General features: G+C 32.9%; 1 protein-coding gene across 1 annotated transcript in view; it reads left to right on the top strand.

Annotated features, from left to right (window-relative positions):
- LOC110098274 (probable pre-mRNA-splicing factor ATP-dependent RNA helicase DEAH4) overlaps positions 1–20,444 on the top strand; it is a 78,231-nt gene extending 57,787 nt beyond the window's left edge. Inside the window, exon 4 of the mRNA XM_020825042.2 lies at positions 20,200–20,444. Coding sequence (XP_020680701.1) covers positions 20,200–20,429 — 230 coding nt within the window. The 3' untranslated portion in view covers positions 20,430–20,444. The remainder of the gene's footprint in view (positions 1–20,199) is intronic.
- The last annotated feature ends 630 nt before the right edge of the window (positions 20,445–21,074 follow it).

The raw sequence follows: 21,074 nt of genomic DNA, 5'->3' as shown, positions 1-21,074 counted from the left end.
ATATCTTGGTCGATACTACGACTGTATATTTATTTTATGGTTCGAACCGTGTCAACTCTTATTTATCAATATAGAAGGATCATGCTCGAACTTCGGTTCATTTATTGAGCAGTGCAAAATCCTATACGTCATGTGTGTACCTATAACACATTCGTCGGGACCCATGCGGGTGTTTGTGGCATTTTATAATTATTTATTGAATCTTGTCGACTCCTATTTATCCGCTTAGGACGATTGGGTTCTACCTTATTGATCAGCGCAACATCCCTAGACGTCACGTGTGTTCCTACGACATGCTCTCCGAGGCCCATGCGGGTTTACAATTACACATGCATCTTATTGTACCTATGTGGATGTAAATTATATTTCATGTGTGGGGGCATTTTTGTAATATTTAATGGGTCTTCTACGATAGCTCGTAGAGGCTTGTATTTGTCGTAGTCATTCTGCATTTACCTGTAGATGATATATTGAGTGCATGACGGGTCTTTTATACCGGTCCGTAGGCACTTACATTCACTATATCACTTCGCATTTTGTTCTTAGATGATATCTTCGTACATATAACAGGTTTCCTATAAGAGCTCGTAAACATTTGCATTTGCTATATATCATCCGCCCCCGACTTGCAGATGATGAATGTATTTGTTGATCGTTGAATAGTGGTTGATCGTAGGAGTGTTGTAAAGCAGTTATTTTATCTGCTAAATGCCCTTCACACCTTACTCATGAATATACTGTATCATTTGTCTCATGATGCTTGTGTTTTGCAACATCCTTTTTGTTATCTTTGGAGGTGATTTGCAATATGCATGATAAACCCAACGACACTGCTTACTGATATTTGCACTATGATTTGCTTGAAGATTTTCAAAATTCATTGGGAACTTTATATTATTGATTTATTGTAAGCACGTTGTTATCCCTTCAATTTGGTCTCTTCTTGCAAGAGGGTTACTGTGTTCGTTGCATGTCCAATTCTTCTATTTAAAGGGGACAGATGCATCTACTTGCATGACTGATTCATTGGTGAGTTATGTTCACTACAACTCCCTCATTCATCTTTGTTAGTGACTCATTGAACTCGTGGCACATAAACTTCAATAGTCCATAACAGAGCAATATGTTTATTTGCAGATTGTTGTTGACTGTCCGGTTGACTACAATCATTACTAATTCCCCATATACAGTCGTCATCAATCTACTATGCTCGTTGTATGCTTCCTTTCAATAGTCGTAAGGAGCTGCTGCATTCATCATACATTGCATGACAAATCCTTCTAGTAGCATTTGATTGCATGATAGATATAAATATCACTTGTAGGGACGTCATAACATTCATTGTATGACTCTTGAATTCATTTGTTTGTTGGCAAGCTACTGTATTCACTTGTATGCATTTCACTGTCGTTCATGAATACTCACAAGTCTCTTATAGCTGCTTTACAAGGGATCAATATGCTTGTTTACACATCAACTTGTGTTGATTGTAGGAGGGCCACACTCCAATTTCGACTTAATATTTCTTTAATGAATTAGTGCACTCACCCAAAAATTTCTTCTTCATGGTGTTTGTCAATTGATGTAGTGGAGAGGTCACAACATTTGTTGCATGTTGCACTGCACAAATCAATCTATGCGACTTATTGATATTTGCATGCAATGGAACTAAACATGCTTTTTTCAATTCTCATTTCTTGCAGGTTTACACTTGCTTGTTTGTATACAAATATTGATTGCTCTTGCATTCATGTCCTTGTAATCATTGCAATTATTCCAAACCTCACTATCGCTTATGGGTGATTTGTACTTGCAAGAGTTTGGTATGTTGACTTGCAAGTTCAAGTTTGAAGACTTGTTTATTTCAAGTTATTTTTTGCTTTTGAGAGCAATATTAATTAGGAGCCTCTTTTGCTAGCGTTATTTAGCTTCTTTGCATGAAATTGTGGACAAGCTAATATGGACACTATGAGCCTCATTTTGCTTATGTGCTGGTTGGAAGTCCTTTGGTCAAAAATCCTTTGTTCATGCTTATAATTATATTCATGACTTACGCATGATTGTAGGCGACACTCTTTTTCAGTGATTTGACGCGATGTTCATACTTTAATTAAGTTTTATACAACCCATAACATATAATATTGCATTATTTTATTTCTTTTATAAGACAGATGTTCACTGAACATATGAGCCGCCTAACTTTAATAGTTAGCGTGCATGTTACCTTAAGCATTTGTGCACCCGTGACTTGTAATGTGTGGATGTTTCTCACTTTATCACGAAGGGTTTAACCATAAAATTACTGGGGATATGCAGGGGTTTTCTTACATGTTTACAAATAATATAAATGCATTTTGCTAAAAAGGTAACTAATTTTTTACTTTTACCTTCCACTTTTTATTTTAATTAATGCTCATATTCTTGTGTATTTAAGGTCGTATTTCACCCGTTGGCGAATACTCTAGAAATCTAAAGCCAGAGCCTCGAAATGACATCTCAGTTTTTTTTATACGAAATGAGAAATCTAAGAATATTGAAATGATTATTGAAATGAAAAATAAAAGATATGATTTTATGTTATGATATGTTAAAAGGCATGTTTGTAAAAAATGAATTTATGTTATATTCAAATGAATTTGACATTTAGTATATTGTTCAGTTTGTCTTGATTAATGTAGTTTAGAATTGTGTTTTACTTACTAAGCTTCGACTTAATGTTAGTTAATATTTTTCAGGTAAGTTTAAATAAATCAAATGAGTAGAAAGGGTGGCAATGTTTATCGTAGGAGAGGAGCACTAGAGGAAAGGTAATTTTGTGATTATGCTTGATTATATGTTTATGTGATTTCAAATTTCATGTTTTAGAGGCTCTTTCAAATGATAAGGTGATAATTTAAGGAATTAGATATTTGACCTACCGTCCGACCATCCGTTCCCGTCTCGCCTACGCGAGCTCATCGGGCCGGGTCGTGACACTAACACCAAGTAGAGCCCAATTTTTAAGCTAAACGCCAAGCAGCCAAAGTCCAGCCCGTTAACAACCAAGGCCCCAAACTGAGAATAACAAGCAGCCCAAGGACAAGGACCCTAATGCAAGTAAATCCAAGGCTTGCCATGCCCAAGCACTTCCTACCATGATTATTAGATGCTCTCCATTATTTGATAGCTTATAAAAAAATATAAAACACAACTAATATTGTTCAAAATATATTAAAATAAAATAGACTAAAAACCTAAATGCATTAATTCCCCCCTGGTGGGAAAATCTCATCTTCTAATGAGAAAGCTTCCACAATCCTTTTATAAGGCTCTGGATGACGCTTTTTCAGCTCATCTCCATCCATCCAAGTACAGTCTGTCAAAGGACGATTCTTCCAGTTTGCCAAGAACCTCATGTGTTCACTATGCCGAGTTTTAGTAACCTTGACATCAATAACATCTTTAACATGTTCATCATAACTTAAAATAGATGTGGAGAGTGGTAAAGTTTTAATTTTCACATGATCTTCAGAATTTCCTTCATATAAAGAAAGGTCAGAAATATTAAATATAGGAGAAGTGCCAATAGTAGAAGGAAGATCCAAGAGATAAGCATTTGAGTCAAATTTTTTTGGATACGAAAAGGCCCAAATTTCTTCCTGCTTAATTTTTTAAAAGTTCCAACAGGAAATCGTTGGCGACAAAAGTAAGCCATAACCAAATCTCCTTTGAAATAAACTTTCCTACGATGTTTGTCAGCATCAATTTTGTAAATTACATTTGCCATTCGGAATTTTTCAAGAACTTGTTGTTGGATAGTTTTGATATGGTCAAAAGTTTCGGAAGCTTCAGCACTAATTTTATTTGGCAAAGGCAAACAATTTCTATCTAAAATGTGAAGTTTAGTCTGACCATAAATGATTTCAAATGGAGTTTTACCAGTGGAGCGATTAACATAATTTTATTAGCAAATTCAACTTGGGGCAAAATCAAATCCCATTGGGATAGTTTCTCACCCGCTAGGCACCTCAATAAGTTTCTCAAACTTCAATTGACAACTTTCGTTTGCCCATCAGTTTGTGGATGATATGCACTTATAAATTGAAGAGTAGTTTCTAATTTTGCACAAAGTGTTATCCAAAAATGACTCAAAATCTAGTATCTCTATCAGAACTAAAAGTGCGAGGAATACCATGAAGACGAACAATTTTCTTTAAAGAACAAATTAGCAATATATGAGGCATCAGAAGTTTTCTTGCAAGGAATAAAATGTGCCATTTTGCTAAAGCGATCCACACTCACAAAATTAGAATCAAGTTTTCTAGCAGTAACACGTAATTCCAAAACAAAGTCCATAGAGATATCCTCCCAAAGTTTATTTGAAATAAGCAGAGTATACAAATCAGTATTTTGAGAAGTTCCCTTAAAAGCCTGACAGATTTTATATTGTTTCACCAGCTTAGCAATTTGTTTTCTCATATGAGGCCAGAAATACTTTTCCTCAACCAAAGCAACAATTTTTCCTTGTCCAAAATGTCCACTCAATCCCCCACTATGAAGTTTATGCACAAGTTGTTCTCTTAAAGAATTTTTTGTTATGCAAAGTCTAGATCCCTTAAACAAAAACCCTTGATTAATAACAAACTAAGCAGTAGGATAAATTCCAGAAGCAAGACAAGAATCTCAAATGCTCTTAAAATCAGGGTCACTTGCATAAGCATCTTTCAAAAAATCAAAAGAAGTGATAGTTGAATAAACAGTTACCAACAAATGAGATCTCTGGCTTAAAGCATCAGCAACTTTGTTTAAAACACCTGTTTTTTGTTTGATATGAAAAGTATACTCTTGCAAATAGGAAACCCACTTAGCATGCCTTTTATTCAAATTTTTTTGAGAGCCCAAAAAACGTAGTGCTTCGTGATTAGTATTTAAGACAAATTACCGTTGAATCAAATAACATCTTCAGAATTTCAAAGCATGAACAATAGCATAAAATTCCAATTCATAAGCAGAATATTTGGATTGAGCATCATTCAGTTTTTCATTAAAATAAGCAATAGGTTTTCCCTCTTGACTAAGCACAGCACCAATACCAAAATGAGAAGCATTGCAATCAACTTCAAAAATATTTTCAAAATTTGGCAAGCTAAGAATGGGAGCTTGACTCATTTTTTCCTTAATAATTTCAAAAGTTTGTTCAGCTTGAGGTGTCCACCTAAATATCCCCTTTTTCAAACAATCAGTAATAGGAGCAATCAGAGAACTGAAGTTCTTAATAAACATTCTATAAAAAGAAGCCAAATCATGAAATTCTCTCACTTCACTTATGTTTTTAGGAGTGGATCAACTTTGAATTGCCTCAAATTTTATCGGATCAACTCTTATCCCCTCAGCAGAAATAATAAAACAAAAAAAATGTTAAGCTCGAAGTCATAAAGGAATATTTTTTAAGATTGATGTATAGCTTTTGTTTCCTTAGAGTTTGCAACATTTGTCTCACATGATTAAAGTGCTCAGAAGGATGAATACTATAAATCAAAATATCGTCGAAATAAACCACAACAAACTTTCCAATAAAAGATTTCAAAACATGGTTCATAGTTCTCATAAAAGTGTTCGGAGTATTTGAAAGCCCAAAAGGCATCACAAGCCATTCATACTAGTTTTCCATTCATCCCCAGGTTTTATTCTTATTTGGTGATACCCACTTCTCAAATCAATTGTGGAAAAGATTTTTGCACCCCTTAACATATCTAGCTTGTCATCCAGCCTAGGAATAGCAAATTGAGATTTAATGGTGATTTTATTTATTGCCTTACTATCCACACATTCTTCATGTTCCATCTTTTTTAGTAGTTAATAAAGCAGGCACAGCACAGGGACTTAAACTTTCTTTAATCAAACCCTTTTCTAACAAATCAGTCACTTGCTTAAAAAGTTCAGCATGCTCAATTGGACTCATCCTGTAATGAGGAAGGTTAGGCAAAGTGGCTCCAAGTATTAAATCAATATGATGCTGAATATCACTTATCGGTGGCAAACCTACAGGCATTTCCTCAGGTGATATATCAGAAAACTCATCAATTAAAGGCCAAATTTCATTAAGAATTTGAAGAATAGAATCAGTTTCCTTTCCCACAATTAAGTAAGCTACTTCAGAGTGTTTCAAATCATTCGCATTCAAAAGCAGTTCGGCAGTGTTTATTTTGGCAACCTTGTTATTTTTAGCAGGCAAATCAGGTACATATTTTTTAGGATAGAGAGTGAATTCCTTATTATTTTGAATCAAATTATAAGTGTTCTTTTCTCCATTGTGAATAGTTTTGTAATCAAATTGCCAATGTTGACCTAATAGAATGTGATAAACTTCAAGAGACACTACATCATAAGTAACATGATCTTTAAAAGACCCCAAATTGTTAAATTGACAACACATTATTTTGTGATTGGAACCTCACCTCCCTCCTTAAACTAAGAAATTTTATAAGATTTGGCAAGTGGTTTGGACTTTAACTTGAGCTTATTAACCATAAGTTGTGACACAAAATTTTCAGAACTTCCACTATCTATAATAAGAGTGTAGATTTTTCCCTCAACCATGCAAGTTGTTTTGAAGATGTTTCTCCTAAGCCATCTATCCCCGTTGTCAATTTTAGTTGTTAAGACTTATCGTATTACCAAAAACTCTTCACCTTCATCTCCCTCAACATCAACTTTCTCTAATTCAATGTCATTTTCAGTTTCAGATTCGTTTTCTTCATCTTCCTCTACCTCTTCATCGTTTACAATGAAATTATTTCTTGGTGGGTTGTTTTTCCTACATGCCGCAGAAAGATGACCATAAAGCTCACATCTGTAGCAGGGTCCAATTGATTTAAGTTGTTCAGAAGGTTTTGATCTCATAATTCCCTTTCCTTTATCCGCATTTTGATTTTCAAAAGACTTAACTTTAGTACCCGATATTCCCACAGAAGTTTGAGATTGATTTTTAATTCCGTCAGTTGCTTGCTTTTTATAAGTTTATGTTATTTTGTTGGGACCCCTTTCCCTTTGATGTTGCTTTTCAAGTTTTAATGTCATTCGATATGCCTCGTCAAGTTTTATTACATGATGCAAATTCAGTTGATCTTGGATAGTCCACTTAAGACCGTTTATATACCTTGAGATAGTTTCCTCTTCAGACTCATCTAAATCATTTCTTGATTGAAGTTTGTAAAACAGTTCAATGTATTCTTCCACAGATTGAATTCCTTGTCGCAAATTATTAAATTCTTGAAATAGTGTTCGTGCGTGATCAGACGGTAAGAATTTTTCCCTCATTTTTTCTTTCATTCGTTCCCAGTTTTGTATCTTCTCTTTCTCACGCCTATGTCTATTGTTTTGTAAGTTTTTCCACCATATATGAGCATGATCATTGAGTTTTAAACTTGCAAATTTTACTTTTCTGTTTTTAGGAATTTCTTTATGCGATGCAAAGACATTAGCTTTTAGTGATTTATATAATTGATTAAATACTAAAGATGAAGAAATATATATGTATAAGTTAGCCAAACAAAGAGATAGGAGTAATAACGATTTAGTTCAAGTGAAGTGTATTAAAGATGAAGATCAAATAATACTTTTCTTAGAAGATGATATTCAACAAAGATGGATGAGATATTTTGCTAAACTTTTTAATGAAGATTGTGAAAATAAAATTGACTATAGTGACCTTAGCACCCTAAATGAAAATAAAGATTTATATTTTTATCGGCGTATTAGTAAAACTGAAGTTAGAGAGGCTTTAAAGAAAATGAAGGGTGGAAAAGCTGTTGGACCTAATGATATTCCAATAGAGGTGTGGAAATGCTTAGGAGATGAAGGAATTTCATGGCTTACTAAACTTTTTAATACTATTTTGAAGACTAATAAGATGCCAGATGAGTGGAGAATGAGTGTGTTAATTCCTATTTTTAAGAATAAAGGAATGCACAAGATTGTGCGAATTATAGAGGTATTAAGTTAATGTGTCATACTTTAAAACTATGGGAGCGAGTTATGGAGCATAGGTTGCGGCGTGATACTAATGTTTCTCAAAATCAATTTGGATTCATGCCGGGTAGGTCGACTATGGAAGCCATACATTTATTAAGAGGTTTGATGGAGAAATATAGAGAAAATAAGGAGGATCTACATATGATATCTATTGATTTAGAAAAAGCATATGATAAAGTTCCAAGAGAAGTGCTATGAAGAGTTCTTGAAAAGAAAGGAGTCAATAATGCTTATATTCAAATAATTAAAGATATGTATGCAGGAGCTATTACTTGTGTTCAAACACAAGGTGGATTGACCAAGTATTTCCCTATTTCGGTTGGGTTACATCAAGGATCAGCCTTAAGCCCATATCTTTTTGCTTTAGTCATGGATGTTCTCACTAGACATTTGCAAGAGGATGTACCTTGGTGTATGCTTTTTGCTGATGATATTCTTCTTGTTGATAAGACTAGAGAGGGAGTTGAAGGTAAACTTGAATTATGGAGGTCAACCTTAGAGTCTAAAGATTTTCGCTTGAGTAGATCTAAAACGGAATATATGGAGTGCAATTTTAGTAGTAATAGACCTAGTGAGGGGATTGTGACTTTGGACGATCAAGTCATTAATAAGAGTACACGTTTTAGATATCTTGGATCAATTGTTCAAAGTGATGGTGAAATAGATGGGGATATTATCAGCAGAATTCAAGTTGGATGGTTGAAGTGGAGGAATGCATCGGGCTTGTTATGTGATAGAAATGTACCCCTCAAACTTAAGGGAAAATTCTATAAGATGGTAGTGAGGCCTGCAATGCTTTATGGTGCCGAATGTTGGCCTTTAAAAGAGAAGCATAATACTAAGTGAAGTGTGGCAGAGATGAGGATGCTCAGGTGGATGAGTGGCTTTACCCTTAGAGATAGGATACGAAATGAGCATATACGTGAAAAGGTTGGAGTAGCTCCAGTAGAAGATAAGATTAGAGAAAATCGCCTTAGATGGTTTGGTCACATAAAACGACGGCCTTGCGATGACCCGGTTAGGAGAGTAGAGGTATTAGATTTGACTTATGTTAAGAAAGGTAGGGGTAGACCTAAAAAGGCTTGGTTAGAAAATATTAGGAATGACCTTTCTTTATTAGATTTAAACGAGAATTTGACTTTTAATAGGACACAATGGAGAAAAAGGATTCATGTAGTCGACCCCACCTAGTGGGATAAAGGCTTGTGTTGTTGTTGTAGGAATTTCTTTCCAATCGAAGAATTGATCCATTTTTTCAATCCACTGGAGAAATAGATCAGGTTGTAATTTACCCTCAAAGTTATGAACATCAATTTTAATCCCAAAATCTCAATTTTGTTGTCACCAATTTTGGTTCTTAGGGACTTTTTCTTCGCTTTCAGATGTTTGGAAATGTTGTTGGTTAATGTTTAGATTAGCGAGGGTGTTAGCCATTTCATTCATCTGATTTTGTATGTTCACTAATTGTTACATCACATTTTGCCAATCCCCTGGGTTCTTAGTCATTTTAGATTTCAAAAGAAAAAAGACTCACCAACCAAGGATATTCTAACTCGCTTTGATACCAAGCCTGATGCGTGCAAACTAGAAAGAAAAGCTAATTTGGAGAACATAAGGACTAAATAAAATCAAACTCGATTCACAATAGCTTGCAAACAACCAAACATACATTCGAATAATCAAAAGTCAAATCTAACGAAACATAATAATAACATAAAAACGATATCCTCAGAACAATCGTCTAACGGTTTCCTCACATGCAACGAGAGTAGGAAAATATATGAAAATTGTGCGTAGGCTTGCAAACCGAGGGTCCACTTGTGCAAAAGGGTCCAATGTCCTACCAAACTCCTCTGGCAAATGTCTTCAAATTTCAGCCAACGAACAACTTCCAAGAGCTCAAGAAGAAGGATACAAGTGGAGTGGAACTTACGTAGAGAAGAATGGTTTAAAAGCCAAGACAAAATAGAGAGGAGAAAAGGGGGTGGAACAAATTCTCATGCTTTTCCAAGAGAAGAAACCCTCGGGTTTTTAGAAGAGAATTTGCTTAATTTTTCAACAACCTTTTCAAGCCTCAAATCAGCCCTATATATAGGAAGAAAGGGGGAAACCAAACAGCCACCCACCTCTATTCAAACCAATGAAAAAGAGGGAAATAGTAGGACAACAGACATTCCAAAAAGCAGCTCAAAAGACATCCAAAATATCAGTCAAATTCCTTCCAATCTAGCATACAAGGGGCAGAACCAGTAGAAACTGAGGAGGCCAGAAAAAGGGGGGGAGTAACCCCAACAGGCTTTTTACGGGAACAACCACAGCCAGGGGAAAACCGAGAGGGGAAGTCACGAGAACAGCAACAGACAACAGAAAATCGAGAAGACAAAGGGGAAGGGAAGAGACAAGTCCACTCCACAATAATGAGTTAAATATAGAAGAATACCTTTTTGATTTTATGAGTTAGGAAGTCTATTTACTCCATCATTTAATGAGCTAAACTTCAGCTCAAGCATTAATGAGCTAACACCGAGTAGAACCCAATTTTTAAGCTCAACACCAAGTAGCCAAAGTCCAGCTCGTGAACAACCAAGGCCCCAAACCGAGAACAGCAAGCAGCCCAAGGACAAGGACCCAAATGCAAGCAAACACAAGGCTTGCCATGCCCAAGCACTTCCTACCATTATCTTTGAATGCTCTCAATCATTTGATAGCTTATAAAAAAAAAACATAAAACACAACTAATATTGTTCAAAATACATTAAAACAAAATAGACTAAAAACATGAATGCATCCAGATCAGTAGCGAAAGATCTAACCCTATAAACAAGTGCAATCATCAAAACCACCTGAGATTGGTGAAATGTGGATATGATGCAGAAACAATGGCTCTTCTACGAACACTTCAAGGAGGTCGTAGTGATACAACGGGTCCCTATAAATAAACACGAGCCGCTTGTGGATAACAACAGTGGGTATATCGTAGGCACAACTATAAACTTGGGAGAGATGTTTGAATAAATTTGAACTAAACTTCCTATTGTTTCAAAATTTCTTCTTGGTCGTTTACTTAGGAAGAAAATAGTTCTTGTATTCACAAACACCAGAAATAACAAGGCTACTACACTAAAGATCTTAAAATGAGTTTTTTTGCAAAATAGCAGTCATTGATTTCAAAGTCTAGGACCTCCTGGTGAATTTTGAAACAACAGAATGACATTGCAGTGCTAGAGCCTTAGAAAATTATCAGTGTCACATTGTTATCATCGCCCCGACGTTAACCAAACATTGCAGTGCTGGAGCCTTAGAAAAAATGTAATTTAGTTTAGTGCCCGATGGATCCAAGGTCTGCGCCGCATCGCTTAACAACGCCATAGCATCAAAAATTAACATTGCAATGGCAGAGTCTGAGAAAAATTGCACAATCATTCAACACCAGAGCGTTGACCTCAGTAGCGCCGCAGTGCCCAACTTTTGCAGTGCCGCGGCGGAGCAGTTATGGAGAAGCGTTATGTCTAATTAGCACACAGTCCCGCCAAGCCATCCCAGTGCCGCAGTGAAGCCTATTTACTAGCACCGTGGAACTAGTTCATATTATAAAGATGCGGTGCCACCTTGTCGAGCATTGTAGTTCTTGATTAATTCTGTAATAAGCATAAATAATTTTTCTATTTGTGTGAGTTAGTGTGCTTTAGTTTTGAATAGGTTTATTAGAGGTGAGACCAGTTGAGAGTAAGGTAAATACTTTAGAGTGATTGGTTAATATTGTGGTGAGCAAGCTAGCATTGAGAGAGGAAAGGAGTGTGTAGAGTAAAGCTATAGGGGAGATTCACTATGAGAAGTGTTCATCTATCGGCTTGGTTAAGGATCATTCATTCCGGGTAATATATCTACTTATACTCTTTTATACTTGTACTTTTCTTTAATTAGCAAGAAATGGAAATTTTGTTGTTCTATTTTTATTCTATGTTCAACTAAACTCAAAGATTTAGACTAATGATGTGAAAACCTATGTAATTACTAATGTGAACTCTCGTGCTTAAAATTTTGCATGGTTGTTTTCTATATATCTCTTGCTCTTCATTTAATATATGCAGTGATCATGTATAGAATTAAAATCTAGTGTGATATATTGCCTTGACAGAGGAATATTAGAATAATTAGGAGGATTGGAATGAAATAGTTGCTTGCCTAGACATAAGATGTTACTCTTCCAGGGTCTATGGAGATAGAACAATTGTATAAAGGTGATAAATGTTTATTTACATCCTTACAAGCTTGACAAAAATCTAAGGACGCGTTAATGACAAAACTACAAATTATAGATAATAAGATAACAAAGACATGTTAAAAGACACTTAAACATCTAATACATTGATAATAAGATAAGTTGAGAAGAAAGGTACAATGGAGTGGTAACCATGGAGAGAAGGAGGTTAGAAGACCGAGACGAAGTTATAGAAGAAAGAGAAGACGAAGAGGCATAACTCGCAAGCTATCCAGAAAAACCTTCAGGTTTTACATTTTCCAAATATTGTTCCATATCACACTCTAACTAAACATACCAAAATAATCCTTTATATAGGAGGAAAGAAGAAGCCCAAAAGCCCACAAAACATCCCTCATAAATTAAAGAGAAGTCCAAGAGTCACCCAATCAGCCCCTATTAAATGGGAGAAGAGGAGTCCCAAAAGTCACCATAAATTAGGAATTCCAAAAGCCAAATCAGCCGCCTACTCAAGCCAACCAAGAAAAAGAAGAAAAAGGCAGCATTTACTCACGTTGGTAGCCCAATAGCCAAAAGAAACCAACCATAAATATATGCAGGAACCGAACAAACAACCAAGGATCCGAACAGGTAATTCACGGGCAAAGCAAGGGAACCGAACAGGCATAGCAAAGGCCGGCCAAGCAAATAGCCAGCTCCCCATTCCAACTTCAAACACCAAACTATTATACACCTCAATGGGATAAGCCCATTAAGACACAATCAGCCCACCATTTAAATACCCAGCTAAACTTGGCTCAAACCCCAAATGCACCCAAATGCCATGGCACCAAAGAAGCTAGCACATCAATCGCTCCCCTTTGCCTAAATCAAATTTGTTAGGGAATGCGCCCTAAAGAAGTATTATTGTAATATATTTTCTATGGAAATAAATATTTAAATACAAGTTTAGCATGTTTCAAATATTATCATTTGATATAATATTTTTATTCCATGATTATTTATGTAATCATAATTCAGTATATAATTATATATAAGAGGATTGAGTTATGGATAATAATCAAAACTAGTTCATAATTATTAATTATAGTTGGAATCTATAATTAAATATTATTAGTATGGTCCATCAACATTAAGAATAGAATAATCTTATTCAGATTATTCGATATGGATATATTAATGATGGAGGTATTTTATATAATATGATTATATAGAACTGGACCAGATAAATTTTGATTTCTCTAATAAATTCTATTTTAATTATAGAGAAATTTAAATTAATCATAAAGATGATCATATATAAAATAATCTTAATCCTTAGTTATTAATAAACTCTTATTTGTGACATTTTTTTTATTTACTCGGAAAAAGTTTAGAAGAAATAATCTCAATCCTTGTATTTTAGAAACACAATGAAACAATTGGTTGTGAATGTTAATATACGGATATGGACTCCATTCCTTTCATTTTGAAAGTTAGAAATTTAGTTCTCTTGAATAATTAATTTAGAACTTAAACAATTGAGCGCCCAAATTTTGTGATGAGGTCACAGTTTATTGTTCATTAGAGAATTAATTGGAATTCAAGGATCAAGATATAATTAGTGAGGTGACAGAATTACCTAGCTCTAATTATGAACTTTTTATGAAAGGTTATTTTATATATAATAATTAAATCAATGGACGATTCAATTTTTTAATTGAGTAAATTATACTATAATTTCATCACTGCAATTTCATATTTATAGTGGAATAATATTGAAATTAATAATTTTGATTTATTAATTTAAGAGTTAAATTAATAATCAAATTTATTGGAGCTTGAATTATAGGTCCATAGGTCCCTTCTTCATCATCTAAGCTCTATTATATATTGAACACTATAGTTAAGAATGTAACATAATATAAATGTTAAATTATGATTACATTAGTAACACATTTGTGATCACCTTTTAATTTTATTATTTTTCATGAAGATAATGACAACTCATTAAAGATAAGAATGATGATATGTCATGATGTGTCATGATAATTATCATTAAATATCTTTTAATATTAAAAGATAAAGATAAGATTGATGATGTGTCATTAAAGATAAGATTGATGATGTGTCATGATAATTATCATTTTAATATATATTAAAATTACTTCATGAATTATGAAAAGGCGTTTATGAAAAGATGTGAACTTTTCTTATAAATAAGAATTAAGTTCTACATGAAGATAATGATGAAATATGATTCTTTCATAAGAGATGGAATAATATATATGAGAAAAAGTTGATCTCATAGTTTTTTTTAGGACTAAATTGTGTTTAGAACACAAATTAGATTCAAAAGAAAAAATGTTCATCAATAATTGATTGATTGTGCCCACTCACTATAGTTTATTTAGTTGGGTGATTAGAAGAAGAAGACTTGCAGGCTCAATCAACATTTTGACGAAGAAGATTTACAATCTCAATCAACAATTCGAAGGATTAAATTTTGTTTAGAACATAAATTAGATTCAAAAGAAGAAGTGTTCATCAATAATTGATTGATTGTGCCCACTTACTATAGTATATTTAGTGGGGTGATTAGAAGAAGAAGGCTTACGGTCTCAATCAACGTTTTGATGAAGAAGACCTATAATCTCAATCAACAATTCGATAAGTTTTCTTCATTTCATATTATTAAATTATTTATTAAAAAAATTAATATGGAGAATGTCTCAATTTAATTTTCTAAAAATCCTGATTTTTATTTTCGCATTTTATATATCGATATTAAGATCCAACAATTGGTATCAGAGTCAGGTTTATTACTGAATAAATCTTTCGGGTTTTTTAATCTTCTTGTTTTATATGATAAAATTAAGCCCACATTATAATTATTTTGTTCATGAGATAAAAAATGATTAAATGTTATATTTATAATAGTTATGTAATTGTGATAATATCTTTTTAAGAAATAAAGTATTTCTTATATTATATTTTTTATGCATAAGATATTTGAAAAGAGTTTATGTATCAATTTTTTTATAAGCGAAGAAAATTTAAAGTATATTTTGAATTTACTTTAGTAAAATTATTCTTGAAAATTTCATGAAATTTTTCTTATATTTTATAAGATAAAATAAATAATGAGTGGGAGCGGGTTTTATGATAATAAAACCCTTGGTCTCCATTGTTAATTCAACATCGTGAGTCTTAAGTGGCGCCTAGCAACGCAAAGATTTCGTTCCGCTACGGAAGGTGTCCATTTAATTAAATAACAATATTGATTTCTTTTATATAAATTTTTAATATATATTTTAAAATTGACCTACCCTATGACAGCAATTTTAATTTAAATTTTAGAAAATTATAATAATGAGTCACACTAATAAATATATATATTAAATGTGTTAATTATATCTTTACCAACTAAACGGTTATTAATAAATAAAGATAAATATGAGATATTTATAATATTATTTATTAAATGATAAAATATCAATTTAATTTTATAATAATATGACTGACCCTACGACAGCATATTATTGATAAAATTAGTATAATCGTGGCATTCATAGTTTTTTAAATTTGTTTAAGGCATAGATCATACATGTATATGAATCATGCTTATATATACCAAATTTGAAACGATATATCATGCTAATTTTTTAAAATATGTTTATTTATTTATTTCAGTTATCATGACAAATCCATTCTTACAATCTTATCAAATGAAAAGTTAACTGGGGAAAATTTTGTGAAATAGAAAAGTAATATGAACCATGTATTGATTTGTGAAAATCATAAGTTTGTTTTGAATGAGGAATGTCCTCCACTTCCTACTGCTAATACTTCTCGTACTATACGAGATGCCTATGAAAAATGGATTGACTCAAATAACAAAGCAAGGTGTTATCTCCTTGCTAGCATGTCTGACATGCTAAGATCGTAACATGAAAATATGATAACTGCATATGAGATTATGGAATCTCTCCAATCCATGTTTGGGTAACCTTTTGAACAAGCTCGTCATGAAGCTATCAAAGCAGTTATGAACTCCAAAATGAAAGCGAATGTCTCAGTTCGAGAACATGTTCTCAAAATGATAAATTATATTCATGAAGCTGAGATTAATTGAGCAATCATTGATGAGGGAACTCAAGTGGGGATGATTTTAGAAACTTTATCCTCACGATTTTTACAATTCAAAAGCAATTACTTTATGAATCATCTAAAGTATAATCTTACTGAATTGTTAAATGAGCTTCAAACCTTTGAATCAATTTCAAAAGAAAAAAAAGCCAGAATCAAATGTTGTTGAAGTTTATCATTATTCTACTTATAAGAATAATAAGAGAAAGAAGAAAGATAAAAATATAAAATTCATAAAAAGAAGCAAAGGCAGCAAGAATAAAAGCAATAAAAAGAATAAAAGCTCTAAAAAGGAATCTAAAGGAAAATGTTTTCATTTTGGGATCGAAGGGCATTGGAAGCAAAACTGCAATAAGTATCATGCAGAGCTAAAAGAGAAGAAGAAGGAAAGGAAAGGTAAATTTGATTTATTAGTTCTTGAAACATGTTTAGTTGAAAGTGATTTGTCATCCTGGATAGTTGATTCAGGTGCAACTGATCATGTATGTTCTTCATTGCAGATACTTAATTCTTGGAGAAGACTTGCTAGTGGAGAACATGTTATGAGAGTAGAAACAGGAAGTACAATATCAGCTCAAGCAGTGGGAGCCGCTAGGCTTGAATTTGAAAATAAATATCTAGTATTGCATAATATTTATTTTATTCCAGGATTTTCTAGAAATATTGTGTCTATTTCAAAGTTGTTTGAACAATGTTTTGAACTCTCTTTTTATAATAATGAGATTGTTATTTCTAAGAATGGTTTGAATATTTGTTCTACAATATTGAAAAATAGACTCTTTATGTTAAAACCCATTGAAAACACACTGCTTAACTCTTAAATATTCAAAGTTGAAAAACCTAAATAAAAATGGCAAAAAATTTCATATGAAGATAACACATATCTATGGCATCTTAAACTTGGTCATATAAACTTAAATAGGATTGAGAGACTAGTAAAGGATGATCCTTTAAGAAAACTGACAGTCGGAACTCTACCAGTCTGTGAATCATGTTTGGAAGGAAAAATGACTAAAAGAACTTTTTATGGAAAAAGTCAAAGAGCAAAAGAAATCCTTGAACTTATACATTTAGATGTTTGTGGTCCATTTAATATACAAGCAAGAGGTGGTTATGAATATTTTGTCATTTTTTTATAAGTATTCAAGATATGGTTATATTTATTTAATGACAATAAAATCTGAAACTTTTAGAAAGTTTAAAGAATTTTGTGCTGAAGTTGAAAATCAATTAAGCAAGTCATTAAAAATACTTCGATCAGATCGTGGTGGTGAGTATTTAGATACAGAATTCAAAAATTATTTAATTGAAATGGAATTCTATCTCAACTCACTGCACCTGCAACTCCACAACAAAATGGTGTTGCTGAAAGAAGAAATCGAACATTGCTTGATATGGTTAGGTCTATGTTAAGTTACTTGTCCTTACCAAATTCCTTATCAAAGCATGAATTTAAAGGCTTGATTTCAAATTTCTTAATTGTGATAAATTACTTTGATATATTATTCTATAAGATATTTTTTTCTGGAATCAAATTTTGAACGGATCTCTTTCTTATCCAATATGTTTTTTTAGTTAGGTCTTTTATTTTCAAAAGACAATTTTGCCCTGAGAGAAGTCTGAGCTAAGGCATTAAAGAGTCTTCAATGCCTTAGTCGAGATAGTTCACAAATGCGAAGACGAGAAATTAAAATTTACATAAGTTACATGTACATGAATTTGGTAAGGTAACCTTACAATCTCAATGTGCAACGCTTCAGAAATTTGTGTATGAAATACTAAAGCAAATAAAATAATCCAATTAGAATATTTTTAGCTCATATACTCATAAGTCGAGATAGTTCACAAATCCTACTTTATTGCCTTGAGAATTTTGCAAATACAAATTAGTTCACCGTATGTTATGTACGATTGTCATAGAGATGCACTGAAAATTTTGCCAGCATGCAACGCAAGTGCAATGAAAGGTACACGAGAAAATTTCGTTAAAATAATGTGTTCGCATATGCTTTGATGAGTGCGATGAATATGCAAATGTGACATTTGAGAATGCTATGCAAACTTGAGTATTATAAATAAATTTTCAAATGCCTGGCTATGATAATTGTGCAAGTGCAACAAAGGTACGTAAACGCAAAATGCACTGAAAATGCACTGAAAATGCACTGAATGCACAAATGCGATATGCGAAGTATACTAAAAAATAAGCGCATCATTGAAAAGAATTACTATTTACCCGCATGCACTTTGACTATTGTACCAAGCTCCATAATCAAAGGTCTAAGAATGTAGTGCAAGTTAAAGTTGAAAAGTGAATATTCAAATCTTTCGTCTGATCCTCCTTTTGAAAGGATTAGAATAGAATAGACTTGAATTTATAAACAAACGTACAATCATAATTAAACCGAGATATTTTTTTTAAAAGTTCACATTTTTCCTTGAAGGCCTCTTTAAATGAAATTCATCTTAAATCATAACCTCTTGGTTTTAGCACCTATATGATAGTCTCCAAAAACATTAAATGAACCTTATTTTCTATTGGTGGGAAATACATTTGAAAATATTCAAGTAGCAATCCAAATTACCTAATAAACCTTTGATGTGTTGAAAGCAAATCTCAACTTGAGGGGACTATGATCAAAATATAACTTGCAGTAAGATCACACCAAATCAATTGTTAGCAGGAAAATAGAATAGACATTGTTTAAATAATCAAAAAGATAATTTATTTAAATCTTCAATGATGGTCTTATTGATTTTAAGTCTCAACTCGAGGGGATCCTATATTTTACATTACCTCCAGATGCTGATAAAAATATGAAAATTTAAAAAATAATTCTAACATCATCCTGATGATGGTTGTGTCAAAACTTAATCACATTTGGAGGGGACAATAATTTAATTTTCAAAGAAATTCCCCCGAAATTTAAAAAATAAATACGTATGTTCCCCCATTATGTGCTTTAAGCATACAATGATAAAAATAAATAAGGTTGTAATAGTAAATTTTCATCTTGTCGATTAAAAATTTTTTATACTCCTTGATTGGGCCTAAGCATGTCTATGTATATAAGTTTAATTCAGTTTCCTCAATATTAATTTATCAAGTTGATAGCATTAGAGGTTGGGGCTTATATATCAATGATTTGAGGAAAGCGTAGTAGTGGATGCTTATGATCATATGCTATAGATTGTGTGGTCCATAGAGTTCATTTGTTAAATATATCTTCAACGTAAAAAGACATACCTTATGCAAATATATTATGAATTATTTAAGCGGTTTTGATGCATGGCTAGCCAAGTGTGCCATTTATGGCACCATTGCAAGGGGTATTATCAGCACCCTTTTTAATATATATATATATATATATATATATATATATATATATATATATTCATTTGTGCTATTTGTAAATTCCATTTCTCATGCCAATTATTTATTTATTCATTGCCTGGTGCAGGACGTCCAGTCGGACTATTTTAGCATTCTGAGTGCATTCGGATGTTCTATCTATAGGAGTACTCATAACCTTGAGCTCTTCTGAGAATGCTGAATCTATAACATATTTTAATCATTTTTCTTGAGTACTGTTTTTGTTTGTGTTTATTTCTTAAATTGACCGATGTTTTGGTTTCTATAACGTTAACCACTGATCTTTCTTTGAATCAAATGATCTTTTGATCACTTCTTCACATTATTTCTGTTTCAACTGTGCGATCTACTCCGTCATTAAGTTGTAATCATAAAAAAAAAAACTTCTGGTTCATACGTGCACACGCATGATTACTTGTTTATACTGTCACAATGGTAACACTGTCGTGCTATCAAATGCTAGGTACCGTGGATATACAATCAAGTTTGAGGCATAAAATAGTTGAGCAAGACTACCGAGGTTTGCGGAGAGCCTTGTGCAGGGGTTATGGAAACCAGCTTGCAGAAAGAATGCTTCATCACAATGGCTTCCGAACACTTGGTTACAGGTCACAGCTTGTTCAGGTATCTACCACCACTAAAGCAGATGGAATTTGCCATTCATGCCTACGCAGACTTGAATATTTATTTTAATATATTCTGTAAAAATCTTACCATCGCTCCAACTTGCTTATACAAAATCCACCTGAAGGAATTCCGATATTGCAATTTTGTAAATTGGTGGTATTTTAATTTTTCAACTACTCGCGTTGTTAATGTTTCTTTCTTTAGCAAGCAAGATGCTTTTTAGACAGTAATTGCTTGCATACTTGATATTTTGACATTTTTGGTTCTGCGTATCACCGGTGCCTAAAAGACTGATTAGTATCCCATATACCCGAAATTTTACCAAAACCGTCAGCTGAAATGGAAGCCATGCTCAAAGCATTAGCAGCAATGATCACTGAACTGTCTTCAGTTCCATCATGGATGAGTTTATTTCTTGATTTCCAGGTATAGAAAACCACAGTATAATATAAGTTGATCAAGAATAAATTTTCCTTTTCAAGCCACATACAGCAATTCATTAAAGATTGGATTTCAGGAAACCGAAATCCCCATTTGCTTAATTGGCCTAACACATCCTTCAGTTTTGAACATCTTTCCGCAATGTGTTCTTCATCCTCCACTTCATTACATCCTCTTGGAAAATTTTTCTCCCTTAACAATCTTCTATAAACAAGAAATTTTCAACTCTTGGGTTCATATTACATTTTTTCGATCCAGCTCCAATATGAC

Source organism: Dendrobium catenatum, unplaced genomic scaffold, assembly GCF_001605985.2.
Source record: "Dendrobium catenatum unplaced genomic scaffold, ASM160598v2 fragScaff_scaffold_1386, whole genome shotgun sequence".
NCBI lineage: Eukaryota > Viridiplantae > Streptophyta > Magnoliopsida > Asparagales > Orchidaceae > Dendrobium > Dendrobium catenatum.
The sequence above is the reverse complement of the archived record's forward strand: the minus strand, read 5'-3'. Positions and strand labels throughout refer to the sequence as shown.